This window comes from Emydura macquarii, unplaced genomic scaffold, assembly GCF_026122565.2.
Source record: "Emydura macquarii macquarii isolate MOO-44397 ecotype Brisbane River unplaced genomic scaffold, CSIRO-AGI_Emac_v2 contig_3372, whole genome shotgun sequence".
Lineage (NCBI taxonomy): Eukaryota > Metazoa > Chordata > Testudines > Chelidae > Emydura > Emydura macquarii.
The window spans coordinates 697,863-714,035 of NW_027133509.1; the positions used below are offsets into that span (position 1 = coordinate 697,863).

A 16,173-nucleotide genomic window follows, 5' to 3' on the forward strand; every position below is an offset into this window, starting at 1 on the left:
GGTTGGTCAGATAATTCATGTTGATGTGATACGAATTGTGTAAACTCCAGATTCTTTTGATCCAACACTGTACTTTGTAGCACCATCCCCGTCACAAGAGAAAGCACATCATCCTTAGCAGTTTCTTTGTTCATGTCTGTGCTAGTGATGGATAACCTCTCCATCAAACTGAGATAGAACACTTCATCTGACGTTTCTTTGGACTGACAAGAACTTGGGCACGGCAGGTACAACAGCCCCATCAGCACTGCCGTGCTGAGTCCCTTCATGGAATTGAATAGTGTAGGAATGAGATGACAGTAGTCACTCCTGTTGGAGGCCCAGTTTGAGTTGCCTGACCACTGTCCTACAGGCCTAGCATAGCTTCATTTGCTTGCTTGACTATTCTAACCCCTATAGCATGACATCTTCCGGTTGGCAGAGATGAATAGGACTACTGAGTAATCTCGCAGATGTCTCAGTTTCCGCACACCACAGCACATAACAAGACAAAATATACAACATGTGTTCTTGCAGCTGCACATAGATAATGATGATGGGCACAACAAGTTATCCTTGAACGTCTGAGGGTACACTTTTTCATTGCCAAGGGGCATATTTTTACACCGCCCCTCGTAACACCAGATGTTGTTTTGACGCCCCCAATTATCATGGTGAAAATAGAATGTAGTTAAGGGTGAAAACCCAATGTAGGTAATTAGCATATATGATAATGAGTAGAGAGGTAACTAGGTGAAAGCTGTTTATGGAAGGGTATAAGAAGTCACTTCCCCTGCTCCATATGGTAAAGCATCACAAGCCAATTGCAATGGTATGCGGTGCTGTTGTAGCTGTATTAGTCCTTGGACATTCAAGAAACAAGGCGGGTGAGGTAATATCTTTTATTGGACCAACTTCATCTGCCTCTTCTCTCTAATTGCAATGGGAGCGAAGCATCAAAATGCAGAAGAACTTCAGCAGGTGTCAACAGTTTCTTTGCTTATTTAAATGCACACTCACTCTTTAGACTATTTCCATTGTTTCCTTTGCTTGTAACAATTCATGTAAAGATGCCGATACTGTCGCCAGGTTAGGCAGAAATTTACTGCAATAGTTAAGCAGTCCTAAGAATGAACTTAACCGTGACATGTTCTCTGGCAGTGGTGCTTCAAGAACTGCCTTGTCTTTCTCTGGTGATTTCCTTAAGCCCATGGCATTACGTGTTCAAGATATTCAACTGAAGGTTTGAAAAACTGACATTTCTCTTGATGTACTCTCTGTCCACGGTCTTCCAACTCTTGCAAGACAGCGTCCGCATTTCGAAGATGATCATCTCAATCCTTTCTTGTAACAAGGATGTCATCCAAATAGCACTGAACTCAATTCAGTCCCTTCAGAATCTCATCCATGGCTTTCTGGAGCAGGGCGGGTGCCGATGCAATATTGAAAGGCAACGTGTTGTAACACAATGAGCCTTTTTGTGTGTTGATTGTGAGCTATTTGCAAGATGCCAGAGACAATTTAGGGTTTGGCTGCACCAAACTTCTAGCACCCCTGCCTGAAGGAGCCTGGGATGGTGGCAGGACACCATCCAAGATCCATGAGAGGGTGCCACAGGAGGCAAGCCACCCCAGGAAATTGGACTGTAAGGGCTGTGCCCCAAACTGAAGGCACACTGGTAGGAAGTAGTCCAAGGCAGTAGATTTAGACCCCTGGATCAGAGTGCCTCTGTTCAGGGATCAGCTCACACAGCGCCCTTGGCTGGGACATGGTGGAGTGGGAGGGCCCAGGTCCTCCTACCCCCATTGCCTGAAAGACCGGGGCACCTTGAGCAGGGAAATGAGGGGCCGGAAGTCAGGCACACCAAGCATGAGGCCCCCTGGCCCTCCAGCTCCCTCTTACATTTGCACTGAGAAAATCCAATTCACTGAAGCACTATCCAGCACTAAGAGTAGCAAACAAATCTTCCATATGAGGTCGTGGATACTGGTTGAATATCAAACTGGATTCAGTGTCACTTTGAAATCTCCACAAATTCGGACTGAATCATCCTTCTTGATCGCTGGTACGATGGGCGTAGCTCACTCATGGTGTGAAAACGGTGACAAGACTCCAGTGTTCACTGAACGGTCCAAATCAGCTTCCACCAGAGGCTTCAGAGCATAAGGCACAAGTCTGGGCTGGCAATGTTCTGGCTGGCCATCAGTCTGAAGAGTGAGCTTCCCGGATGCGTTGCTTGTCTGCCCAAGTCCTTTTTCAGAATCTTTGGAGTGTCTGCCTGGTTTTTCTTGAAGATTTTGAAGTGCTTTCATGATCACCTTTATTTCAGTCTAATTCACGTGCAGCTTCTCAAGCCAAGAGCTGCTAAATAACGGTGGGTACTTTCCTACAATCACATACAAGAGTAAAACGACTGATTTTTCTATCCAGATGAACTTTCATCTGAAGTATCCCTTTTGGGACCAGCTCTTCTCTGCTGTAAGTCTTCTAAACCGTGGAGGTCTCTTCCAGGGAAACTTGTGACAAAGTCTGGTGGTCGGTAGATGCAGAAATCAGTGAACCAGCAGCTCCAGTATCAAGCTTCATTCTTGCAGGAACTCCATTGGTCAAGGAGATGCCAGCTCTGACCCCAGCTTCCGATAACAGATGTAGTGGTAGGTCTTGGTCAGTGTCACTAGAGCTCTTATCTTTCCCCACATTATGAATTCCTGACTTTTATCCTTTCTTAGATTTAGTCTTCAAAGGTGTCTTCTCGGATATATGGTTACTCTGTGTTGCTGGTCATCGAGCTGTGTGACAGGTCACGGTGATATCTGCTTTCTTCTGTCACTTTCAGCAAATAACCAGATGTGCCCAGCAGTCCTTCTCAGAGTGCATAGTTTGTGCACAACGTTCACGTGGAATTTCCTCAGGTTCCGGTGGCTCTCTGGCTCACCAATGCGGGAGGTGAAATACTTGGTTCACACTAAATTCCCAGAGAATACTTCTCTGTGGTCTTCATTGCAACTGCTACTTCAACAGCCTTCGTCAATGTAAGCGATGATACTGTCAGTAACTTCTTCCGGACCTGGGCATTGAGTAATCCAGACACACACTGGTCACGCAGGGCATCTCTTAATGTTTGTCCCAACTGACAATGATCTCGCAACTTCCTTAAAGCAGCAGCAGACTGTGCTAGCAACTCTCCTCTTCCCTGCTATGGCTGATGAATCTGATATTGTTCTGCTATCACGGATGAGGAAGGTTAAGATTGTGTCATGGTTATTTGTAGTAAAAGTCAGGGAGAGGTCACGGGCAATAAACAAAAATTCATGGAAGCCCGTGACCTGTCCGTGACTTTTACTACAAATAACTATGACAAAATGGGCCCGACAGGGGAGATCAGAGCAGTGGGGCAGGATCCAGCATGCTGCTGTGACTGACAGCTCAAGGGCCCCCCGCTGCTCGCCATGGCTCGGAGCTGAGGGGCCAGGGGCTGGGAGCTCCAGATCTGTGGGCCTCCCACCTCCCTGTGGGGCCAGTGGTTTGGAGCCGTGGGGGTCCCCATGGCGGCTCGGAGATCCAGAGTTGTGGGGCTCCTCTGCCACCCATGGCAGTAGGGAGCTCTGGGTTGCCCTCCCACCCAGGGCGGCTTGGAGCTCCATGGCCAGTGGCAGGGAGCTGCCGGGTCCCCCCACTGCCCAGGGCAGCTTGGAGCTCCGGGTCCTCCCATTGCATGTGGCACCTGGGAGCTGCTGGTGCCACCAGCCATGGCTTGGAGCTCCAGGTCCCTGCACCACCTACATCAGCTTCTTGCTCTGGGGCAGCAGCTGGGAGCTGTGTTTACACCTTACACACTCCTTTGGTTGTTCTGGGGCTCCCTCTACTGTCTATAGACCCTCAGTGCAGGCTAAGCGGTTTCTCTACCTGCCTGCTTGCAAGAGGTCAATTAATCTGCCTGCCTGTTACTCTGGTTTCTCTTCGGATTGTCTGTGCCTCTAGATGAACTGAAACCCTTTTTTAGCACATTATTTGCTTACTTTTCCATCTTCTTGGTTAGACAAAGGGAACACTGGACATGCCTGGGATAGGGTGGCCAGGTGTCGATTTTCAACCGGAAATTCCAGTTGAAAAGGGGACCTGACAGTGTCCGGTCAGATCTACTGACCAGACACCCAAAGTCTGGTTACTCTAGGTGGGGGAGGCATGGAGGTGCCAGCTCATCACCCATGCCAGCCCCTACTCAGCCAGGGCTGCCTCCTGCCTGCATCGGGTGGCTGCACTCCCAGCCCCAGCTTCGCAGGTGAGAGCCCCTCCTGACCTGAGCAGGGGGTTGGACTAGATACCTCCTGAGGTCCCTTTCAACTCTAATATTCTATGCTTCTAACAAGGAAAGAATCCACTATACAACGAAGACTTTACAGAGAGAGCATGTACACAATGGGCACTGCTTTACCAGTGGGGGCAGAACAGACGCCAGGTCACAAGAATAGATTTTTCCAGCAAGCTGGAAGAAACAATAAAAGGGGGAAAATGACATCACCACTTGGCCTCTCTCTCCTCACAGCTCAACACCTGGAAGAAACGTCTGGAGAACAAACAGGACAACACACGTCTGGGAAAAGATGGCCCCAGGCCAGAAGGCAATTCCAGCCTGTGTATTGAGGAACAGAATCCTGTTCGTACCATCTGTTAGGGTGAGACAATGCGTGATTCAAATCCGGTTTAGTTTGTAGAACTCAGACAGCAAACTTATTTTTATTTCTCAAGTAACCAACTCTGATCTCTATGCTTGCTACTTATAATCACTTAAATCTATCTTTCTGTAGTTAATAGATCTGTTTTATATTTTACCTAAAACAGTGTGTTTTGGTTGAAGTGCTTGGAAAACCTCAGCTCAGTTTACAAAGGCTAGTGCTTGTCCTCCCCACATTGAAGGAGAGGCGGATTGGGTAATGAACTTACACTGGCCAGGCTTCTGACCAGTGCAAGACGGTACAGTTCTGAGATGCAAGGCTCAGAACTGGGGGGAATTGATTGGGGCCTCTCTTGTTGTTCATGAGTGGTTGGGAGAAGCATTCATGGGTGTGTCCCTGCCTGTGGATGTCTGTATAAGTGAAGTACCGGCCAGAGGTTTATGGCTTGATACACAATCACACTGGGAGAAGAACAGGGTTGGTGGACCAAAAGGCTTAGTGGTCCCATGGTCCAGGTTGTACCCCAGGAACCCCATTGCATTCATTATCAAGTGATATATTTTTGTGGACAGACACACACAAGTGGAGCTGATAGATGCACAACAGTTTGCTGGGTTAGCTTTTATTGCTCTGGCTGCAAAGCTGAAATTTACCCTCTCCAAAACCCCCCTGAAAATTTTTTTTAAAAATGCAGGAGAAAATCATGTCCTGAGCAGTTTTGATTGTTGTCGTCCCTTTTTATGAACGTCACATTCTTTGCAGCTGTACATGAATCCTATCAATTTCTCTGTATTCATCCTGGAAGTCTGCAAAAAGAACAGCAGATTAAAACATGGTTAGTTGTCTTTCTTTTGAAAAACAAGCGTCCATTTCCCTGTATTTTTTAGCAAGGAAAGTGTTCTACTCCTCCAGGCAAATGAAGGAAAACAAGGGTTGCCATTTTATGTATTGAAGTTCTTTGCTAGATCAGGGCCTTAATACCTCATAGACTCAGACTTTAAGACCAGAAGGGATCATCATGATCATCTAGTCTGACTTCCTGCACATTGCAGGCTACAGAACCTCACTCACCTGCTGCTGGAGTAGACCCAGAACCTCTGGCTGAGTTACTGAAGTCTTTAAATCTTGATCTAAAGCCTTCAAATGACAGAGAATCCACCAATTACTCTAGTTCAAACCAGCGAGTGACCTGTGCCCCACGCTCCAGAGGAAGGCAAACACCTCCAGAGTTTCTGCCAATCTGACCTGGGGGAAAATTCCTACCCAACCCCAAATACAGCGATCAGTTAGACCCTGAGCAAGTGGGCAAGACCCACCAGCAAGACGCGTGGGAAAGAATTCTCTGTAGTGATTCAGAGCCCTCCCCATCTGGTGTCCCATCTCTGGCTGTTGGAGACATTTGCCAGTTACAGTCGTGGATGGGCCATGTGTCTTTGTAGACAACCTTCACTCATTAATCTATGAACTCTTGAGTTAATCGTACTTAGCACTCACCTACAACTTTTCATCCATAGAGCTCAAAGTACTTTGGAAAGGTTGGTAAAGTGTCATTATTCCCATTTTACAGATGGGGAAACTGAGCCACAAAGTAATTAAGTGATTTAGCCAAGGCTACACAGAAGTATGCAGCAGAGGCAGCAATGGAAGAGATGGCCTTGTGGTTAAGGCACTGCACTGGCACTCAGGAGATGTCGGTGTGATTCCCAGATCTGCTAGCATCCCTCTGAGCCCTTGAGCAAGTCACTTATCCCAACCCCACAGCCAGTGAAGTCAACAGAAAGCTCCCTGAGTATTTTGGCTGTATGTGTGGAGGTAGGGTAGGCCCTCAGGGTGCAAGGTTGTCATGCAGCCCTCCCTGCTCCATCTACAGCCCCTCCATGATGGTTGTATGGGGCATGTACTGGGGCCACTGAATCTTCATCAAATGCAGCCTCTGCCCTCACAGAGGGAGGGTGGAGTATCAGTGTTCCAAAGTTCATTCCCCCAGCCCCACGGAGCCATCCAGCCCTTGCTGGGAGGACACACTGCATCCCCCACCCTGCAGCTCCATGTACTAAGGTGATGGAATTCTCCCCATACACACAGCCCAAATGTCTGCCCCTGTAGAGAAGCCGGCACATGGACCAATGAGCCCCTAGTCAGATCATTTCATACCATCAGGGGGCAGAGGGGTTCCAATTCTGACAATACCCAGGAGAAGATTTCAGTAGCTTCTCGGTGAGTTCTTCCCGGTGAGATAAGGCGAGTTTGAGCATGGTGGAAATGTCCTTCCGGAGCCTCTTCATGATCGTGTTCTGCAGGAAACAAATTGCCGAGCACGTGAGCATGGAAGTGATCAGGTCATGCAGGTACCACCGAGGCCATCATGTGAAGGCTGTGGGGCTGCACAGGTGTAACGATGGGTCTTGGTCGCCTTGGAGAGCTTTTATTGCTGGTTATGACAGGCAGGAAGGAAAGAGCCCAACCTGATCCTCAGATTCCAAAGGGAATTTACAGAGCTGGCAGGTGGCTTGTAAACAGAGCATGTTTCATCTGGAGCGACAGTACAAATGATGCTAAGAACGTCATTTTATAGTCACTTTTCAGAGAAGAACCATCTGTTAAGGTCTCATCAAAGAAAGCCGAATATAGTGAACTGCATGAAACTGAATATATCTATACATATGTATAGTTAGATATGTATATCTACCTAAGAAAGGGGAAGTTGATAATAATGAATATAAATCAGAAGCTAGGTGTTGTAGAAAATGGATAAGGAAAGAAAAAGGACGCAAGGAGAAATCTATGGTCAGCAGTAAGGACAATAAGAAGGAGTTTTTAAAATATATTAGGAACAAAAAGAATCCTGACAATGATATTATTCATTATTATCTGTGATTGAATGGAGGTATGGTATTGGACCGTTACTAGATGAAAATGATAAAACTGTGGATATTAATGCAGAAAAGGCAGTAATATTTGTTGTGTATTTGGTGGAAAACACACAACATAGCATACAATAATGAGAACACTCTTTCCAGTCCACTAGTATCTCAGGAGGATGTTAAACAGCAGCTTCTAAAGTCAGACATTTTAAAATCAGCAGGTCCAAATACTTGAATCCAAGAATATTAAAAGAACTGGCTGAGAAGCTCACTGGACAATTAACATTGATTTTCAATAAGTCTTGGCACACTGGGGAAGTTCCAGAAGACTGGAAAAAAGCTAATGTTGTGCCAATATTTAAAAAGGAGCATGAAACAGCTTCATTCTCTGGGGCAGCCAACCTGGAAATGATGGGTCTGTCTGTCTGACATTGATCCTGTGCAAGACAATGGAGTGGCTGATACACTCAATCCATAAGTATCAAACAACTACAACGCTTGTTGTTCTACACAAAAAAGGTATGAGTTGCTAGAACATTCACCTGTTCTCAGGAAAATGGTGCAATCACTAGTGTTTCTTACGACAGCCTTTGGGTTCCAAGCAGCTCACTGCAGAGAGATCATTTACGCCCTAATCACCTGTCGTCTCTTGTCTTATACTTGGATCGTAAGCTCTCGGGGGCAGGGTCTGTCCCTTTGTTCTGTATTTATACAGTGGCCGGTAGGGCTTGGCCCAGGACCAGCGCTCCATAGCGTTAGGGTAACACAAATAATAAACATATTAACAATTCTGCAAACATGCATGCACTGACCTTTAACCCATGTGTGGTTCCACTGGAGTCAATGGTCCTGTTCAGTTAGACAAATGTGTTTGCAAGATCAGGGCCTTAATGGACACCTTGAAATTCAAGGTCACATTGTTTCTGCTCTAGGCGGAAATTAAACATCCCCGGGAGCAGGGGGTTTGCTCCAATATCTTTGGCCGAAATTCTGGCTGGGTAGTTTGCTCTGGGGCACTCCCTCTTTGGTTACTGTGCTGTTCCCAGATAGCACCATGCAAACCCATAAATACAGCCCTACCGAGAAGGGGGAAGCGTTCCTCACCTTCAGTTTCTGGAGCTGCATCTTCATCTTCTCCTTTGCGCGCTCAAACATCCCCCACTGCGTCTCTCTTTCAATGTTCTCCAAGAGAATATTTTGCATCTTTTGGTAGGCTTGCCGCCCCTGGATCTTAGCCGCCTCTGTTGAAAGATGGGAGCGGTCACAGTGCTGGACAAGACCAGGAAAGATTTGGCAGAGGAGATGCTGGGGGTGGGGTTTAGGTGAGGAAAAATAATGGCAGCCAAGGGTAGTCTCAGCAGCACACAAAGGCACATCCGTCTGGCTCTTCCAGTGACAATGGCCGTCGTGCTGGAGGAAAGAGCACGTCTGGCTGCCCCAGAGAATGAAGCTCTCTCATATTCCTCAATGCAAATGACCCCCCCACCCCTTGCCCACACATACCACAGCTCTGAGTGGGAGGGGCCCCACTGCTGCAGAGCGCTGCAGAGATGCCAGTGAAACGCTGAGCAGGAATTGATTTGTGCTATATCCCGACCCCTGTTCCCAGACTTTTCCCCATCCCACTCCTCTGCCAAGGCATAGCATCCTGGTCCCTTCTTCCACCCCACTTTAATCCTCCTGGAACTCCTCCAACCATCCACAAGGATCCCAGTCTGATTCCCTATGCTAGTCCTCCTAGCCAGAGCAAAACAAGGACCCACCCTGTCACCCCACGCCCTGTCATCCCTCCCACAATGACCATCGCCAAGCATCCATCCCGTTTCATAGGTATGCCTCAGACCAGCCCCCATCCCAGACACACTGAGACTCAGCACTCCGCTCCCCACTTTCCAGGTGAGTTTCCAGTTCTAGAGCAACTGTCAGTCCACAAACACTAAATGCAATTCACTGAGTTTCTCCCACAGTATTTGGGCTGCAGACACTGCATCTGTTGTTGACCTTCCTGGCATAAACCACGTTGGTTGTTACTTACTTGATGCCCCAGTCCCTTATGAAGTCTCTTCTCGATAATTCTTTCCAGACATTTCATCATGTGACTCATTTACTGGATGGGTCAGTAATTGCTACATGCTTGCACACCCCCTTTATGCATGAAGACAGAGATCAATGTGCTCTTCCTTTGTCAGGCATTTTTCCAGTTTAGAGGATGAAATTAAAAAAGGTTTGTCATCCTCATCGCTCCTTCATGGCCCTGATGCCAACATCACAAAATGTAGGATCACCCAGTTGAAGGGTCCTACCTTCATAGTAAGGCTGTAGGTCACTCTGGATGGACAGTGGAAGGGACTGGTAGATATCCAGCTTCTTCGTAAGGATTTCTCTCTCCAGCGTGCTCAGGATGATGTTTGTCTGCAAGAGTCAATTTAAAGCATTTGCCATGATCTTTCCAATCCCTTGTTTGTAAAAAAACAATCTAAATAAATGGTTTGGAATATTGGAGCTGATCAGGGATCAGGGTTTGTGTGGACTGTTTATTGGTTAGACCCAGAATCAAGGTGGAATATGCAGGGTGGGATTTTTAAGGTCAGAGTTGAGATACAAATATGTGAATTCAAACAAACAGTCTGTGAGCTCCACAAACCTTTTCCCAGCTTAAAGACTACATAGCGCCTGGTACTTCTAACTCATTCCCAGCTTCATCACTCCTCGGCCTTGTGCACAGAGCCCACAGGTTCTATGTGGTATCTAAAGATTCCCTGGTTGGGGGTGCAGACTTTGAGTCTCTGACGTCTTTTCGTCCTAGGCACCTGGTCCAGTCAACAGAGCCCAATCTCTGCCCCAGTGTCTCCAGCTCTCTACAGTCACCAGCCAGTTAAGGCGGTAGGTTCTTGTTAGTTATGGGGATGGGAACCTAATCTGTTATGTACTTTGGGACTCCCAATTGCTTTCCAACGGTGTAATGCTTTTGGGGTTCTAGCCATGGTAATTCACAAGAGATCTGATCTTAAATATATCATCAGTCTAGCTTCGGTGCTATGGTGGAAATGGTGCTGAGCGGAGTGTAACTCTCCCAGGCCTTGGACCAGGATCATTTTCAATCCATCCTATTTATTTCAAGCCTAACCAGGCTTCTCTGGGGTGCACAGAGATTTGATGTCTGATTATCTTACAGACTGGGGGCTTGATCCTTGGCCCTCCCAGGGGACTTCTCCGGCACTGCAAGGCTGCTGGGTATTTCCCTGGCACATGGGAATCCCCGGCTGACATTGTTGGCTGTACACACTGCACTGACCTGGCCAGACCAGCACAGGAGGCATGTTAGAATGGGAGGAGGTGTTGTTGGAGTACCTTGCCTTGTGCTTTGGCCATCCTTGGCACTCAGAGTGGTCCCTAGGGGAGTCATTACTTCCAGTGTCGCTGAAGGCCTTTAGGGTGCTCGAAGTTACACCAGGGCCAAACGAGCCCTGGAGTCAAGGCGGTTTCCCCACTTGCATCCTGCGCTAATATGGTCTTCTGCAGCTGAGAGTATGGCCCTGCATGGATGCCAGGTAATAAATGCTAAACACTGTGTGTGTTGCCTATAACGTACAGCTCAGTGGGCCAGAAGGCAGAGTTCATCACAGAGCCAGTCCTGCTCTCCCTGAGAGTCCCCTTCAGGCTTCACCCATTGTTATCCTTATTCCACAGCCCTCCTCGGCCCTGCCAGGCAGAGGAGTAGCATAGCCAGATGACTCTCACCCCAGACCCACTGACTGGCAGGCAGAGCACTCACTCTTAGCTTAACCTCAACTTACTTCCTCAATGAAGAACTTGAGCTTGCAGTTCTGATTGGCCACCGTGCTCTTCTTCCAAACATCACAGATTTTCTCCTGTATCGAGACTTTGAACATATCGAGGCAGGGTTTCAGCGAGGTTCTGGTGCCCTTTTGGATCCTAGTTGGATAATAAAATATGAATCATTAAAAAAATAAATGAGCTCCATCCCCCCATACTTGAAACAGCTGAGGGGGAGGTAGGAGGTGAGACAAAGGCGGCTTTAAGCCATCTGTATTTCCCCCCCAAATCTCAGGGTTGGCCAGGTGCCACACTGACCCTGGCATAAGCTAGAGCAGTCACAGAGCTGCTCTAAAATATGCTCTCTGGACTGATCCCTGAAGAACTGTTCTGTCAGCTCAGGATCACATGACCCCAGTGCACACAGGTGCCTATAACCTCTCAGCAACAGGCAGCTTGGATAGTCAGGCAGCCTAGTACTTAGAGTGCCTGGCTCTCAGCCCCCTGCTGGGTTGCATAGCCTCAGTCTTTAAGGCTGGGTGGGTAGGGGGACATGGGCCATGCAGATACAACATTCTCAACTGTTTGAGTTACGAGTCCTAAGCGGAGTGCCCCAGGGTTCAGTACTGGGACTGGTTTTGTTCAACATCTTCATTAGTGCTCTGGAGGATGGGGTGGATGCACCCTCAGCAAGTTTGCAGATGACACTAAGCTGGGGGGAGTGGTAGATATGCTGGAGGGTAGGGATAGGATACAGAGTGACCTAGACAAATTAGAGGATTGATCCAAAAGAAATCTGATGAGGTTCAACATGGACAAGTGCAGAGTTCTGCACTTAGGATGGAAGAATCCCATGCACAGCTACAGACGGGGGACCGATGAGCTAGGCAGCAGTTTGGCAGAAAAGAACCTGGGGGTTACAGTGGAAAAGAAGCTGGATATGAGTTAACATTGCACCCTTATTGCCAAGAACACTAATGGCACATTGGGCTGCATTAGTAGGAGCATTGCCAGGAGACTGAGGGAAGTGATTATTCCCCTCTATTCGGCACTGGTGAGACAGCATGTAGAGTATTGTGTCCAGTTTCGGGATCCCCACTACAGAAAGGATGTGGACAAATTGGAGAGAGTCTGGAGGAGGGCAACAAAATGATTAGGGTACTGGAGCACATGACTTATAAAGAGAGGCTGAGGAGATTAGGTTTGTTTTGTCTGCAGAAGAGAAGAATGAGGGGGGATTTGATAGCAGCCTTTAACTACCTGAAGGGGGGGTTCCAGGGAGGATGGAGCTAGGCTGTTCTCAGTGGTAGTAGATGACAGAACAAAGAGCAATGGTCTCAAGTTGCAATGGGGGAGGTCTAAGTTGGATATTAGGAAAAACGTTTTCACTAGGAGGGTGGTGAAGCATGGGAATGGGTTGCCTGGGGAGGTGGTGGAATCTCCATCCTTAGAAGTTTTTAAGGTGCAGCTTGACAAAACCCTGGCTGGGATGGTTTAGTTGGGGTTGGTCCTGCTTTGAGCTGAGTGTTGGACTAGATACCTCCTGAGGTCCCTGCCAATCCTCATCTTCTATGATTCTATTATACATGGAAGAAAATGGCTTCTAGACCCACGTTTGATGCATCCATCTTTAGCAGGAACTCCTTGGTGAAATCAGGGTTGTAGGAATTGTGTTCTTGGCAGAGCTATGTCTTCCGGGCTTGAAAAGCCTCCTCACAATCTTTGGTCCACTGGAATTTTTGGGAGCTACCACCCTTGAGAAGATCAGTGAGAGGTGCCGCGATGGTTGAGAAACCCAGAATAAATTGGCAGTAGTACTCAGCCAGTCCAAAAAACTGGTTTCTTGTGTCCTTCACAAAGGTGCGGGGCAAGTCTAGAGGTCCTAGACCTTATTAACCAAGGGTCACACTGTGTCTTTTCCTAAAGTGTACCCAAGGTAGGTTGTTTCATCCTTGCCTAGGTGACATTTACAGGATTTGCAGTCGGGCCACGTTCCTGGAGGGATTGTAACATAGCCATCACATGTCTTTGGTGGTGCTGTCAGTTTTGACTGTAGATTACGACATCATCTAGGTACGTGGCAGCATATTGTCTATGGAGTTGGAGGATCTGGTCCATTAGCCACTGGAACATGGTTGGGGCCCCATACAACCCGAAGGGCATTGTCCGGAATTGAAAAGCCCAAAGGGAGTAGAGAAAGCTGTCTTGTCCCTGGATTCTAGTGCGAGGAGGATCTGCCACTATCTCTCCATTAGATCCAGGGTGGTGATGTACTCTGCTTCCCCTAGCTGGTCAAGTAGTTCATCAACATGAGGCATCGGGTACACATCAGATTTTGAGACTATGTGGACCCTTTGGAAGTCAATACAAATCTGGGTAATCCCAAAAGGCGTGGGGACCAAGATGTGACCCGTCCGTGCCAAGGCCAGGGCAGGCTGTAAACGGAGAGCAGATTCTCCCACCACTGGTGGATGGCACTGAAGCCAGACTTTCCAACCAGCCACAAACTGCACTTCTGAATCCCCACAGAAGCCAGTACGCAAATGTACACAGCCCCCTTTACTGCATTTCAGCTCCAGGCTCCCAAATCAGCACTAGGTCCTGTAAAGAGACCAGTTATTTAAACTCTATGCTCTTTACTACAAAGGTTCCCTCTGACCCCCAAGGGTCAGCCACAGAACCAGATCAATATGAGTTTGGATCTTACCTAAAATACCACGCTGGCAGCCAATCCTTTAGTAACTAAAACTAAAGGTTTATTGTAAAAAGAAAGAAAGAAACCATAAGAGAAATGTTAAAGGGTCAAAGCAAATCAGATACATACAAATAATTGAAAGTCCATATACATCAGGTTTCTAAAAGAATTGTGGAGTTGCAGGCTTGTATAGTCCCCTCTGGTGTACATCCAGTACCTGGATGGGCCTCAATCCTTTGTTACACAGCTTCAGTTGCAGATGACTTGATCGAGAGGTAGGTAGGTGGCTGAAGCTCAGGATAGAAGGCAAAATGGTTTCTGGGGTTTGATCTTATATACTGTCTGTTCCTGGCCATGCGGCTTGTGGAAAGTTAGAAGAAATAAAATGGAGTCCAGAGTCACTTGGGACAATCCTGGTGACTCTTCAGGTATGCCTTTAGTTTCTTCCTGGGCCCCTTGCATCCGTGAGTGTCTTAATGGGCCATTAAGCAGGCTATGGTTCTGCTGCCTCTCTGTCTGGGGTGCGTCCCAGCCAGTCCAAATTGACATACAGAAATAATCAAATACATTGATAATGTCCATTTTACGTATAATACATGAACATGAGTATATTTATCTTACTCAGCACGATATATCCCTTCTAACAGTACCCGACATGATACATCTCACGTGAATTATTATGATTCTGCCATACTGTTGTCACACAATATACTAAATGCCCCCCCTACCCCCCACTCAAGCCAGCCCGCGTGACACAAGACTATGGGGCTTTTCCAGTTGCTGAATGATTCCTCATTTACTCCTATTTCTAGCATTGATTGGAGTTCTTGCTTCACCGTTTCCTTCAAGTTCTGGGGAAGGAGTCGAGGATTTTCTCTGACTTTGAGGCCCGGTTCTGTCTAGATCTATTATTTGGCCTATGCAATCCAGTCAAGCCAATCCACAGCATTCTTATCAATGGTATTCAAGGCATGAAGACCTCCAGGAAGCTGAGCCATTTTGCATTTGTCAACAATATGCATCATCTGTCTGGATGTTATGGGTTATGAAACTGTCTGTCCAGGTTGAGTAGAAAACATGGCTGAGAAGGTGATGATCATCTGTTGAGCCTGGGCTCTTTCGTCTGGGGTGAGATTGTTTCCAATCTTGACCATCGCTGGCTCTGAGGCCTCGGCAACCTGTGGGCCTAATTCACGGTCAGGTGGGTTAGGGGGATATTAGGAGACTTCCCTGGGTTTTCCACAAGGCTTTAACAGGTTCACATGGTAGATTTGGTGTACCTTTCGTTTGTCTGGTTGTCAGATTTCATAGTTCACTGGCCCCACTTATTGCACCATCTCATAGGGCCCTTGCCAGTGGGCTAGGAGTTTTGATTCTGAGCTAGATAAAACAGGGTTACTTACCAGTAACTGTTGTTCTTCGAGATGTGTTGCTCATATCCATTCCAATTTAGGTGTGTGCGCGCCCCGTGCACAGATTCCCAGATCTTTTTTCCCTTAGCACACCCGCAGGGCTGAGCGGCGCCCCCTGGAGTGCCGCGCTCATGTCGTGGTACATAGGGCGCTCCGGCCCCGTGGGTCCCCAGTCCCTTCTTTCTGCCGACTCCGACAGCGGGGACAGGGGGGTGGGTTTGGAATGGATATGAGCAACACATCTCGAAGAACAACAGTTACTGGTTAGTAACTCTGTTTTCTCTCTTCGAGTGATTGCTCATATGCATTCCAATTTAGGTGATTGAGTAGCCATACCCTTGGAGGAGGGTAGGAGTCACTGATGAGCGGCTCTACTCAGCACGGCTCTGCCGACAGCTGCATCATCTCTCGCCTGTTGAACAATGGCGTAGTGGGTCATGAGAGTGTGAACTGACGACCAGGTGGCTGCCCTGCAGATGTCCTGCAGTGGCACGTTCTCTAGGAAGGCCGCCGATGAGGCCTGAGCTCTGGTCGAATGTGCCGTTACCGTTCCTGGCAGTGGCACTTTCACTTGCTCGTAACATGTCTTAATACATGACGTGATCCAAGAAGAGATTCGCTGGGTGGAGATGGGACAGCCCTTCATCCGGTCTGCCACTGCTACGAACAGCTGTGTAGATTTACGGAAGGGTCTGGTTCTCTCCATGTAGTGTGCCAGGGCCTGCCTGACATCCAGCGAATGCCATCTCCGTTCGTCTTCCGAACCATGC

At 47.8% G+C, this 16,173-nt stretch overlaps 1 protein-coding gene across 1 annotated transcript in view; it reads right to left on the reverse strand.

Moving 5' to 3' along the window:
• Positions 1-5,402: 5,402 nt before the first annotated feature.
• Positions 5,403-16,173, reverse strand: part of LOC137143955 (nuclear GTPase SLIP-GC-like) — a 33,595-nt gene continuing 22,824 nt past the window's right edge. The window contains exons 13-17 of the mRNA XM_067534040.1: positions 11,317-11,455; positions 9,823-9,931; positions 8,624-8,760; positions 6,862-6,949; positions 5,403-5,464 (exon numbers count right to left, since the gene is read on the reverse strand). Of these exons, the coding sequence (XP_067390141.1) occupies positions 5,403-5,464; positions 6,862-6,949; positions 8,624-8,760; positions 9,823-9,931; positions 11,317-11,455 (535 nt within the window). The remainder of the gene's footprint in view (positions 5,465-6,861; positions 6,950-8,623; positions 8,761-9,822; positions 9,932-11,316; positions 11,456-16,173) is intronic.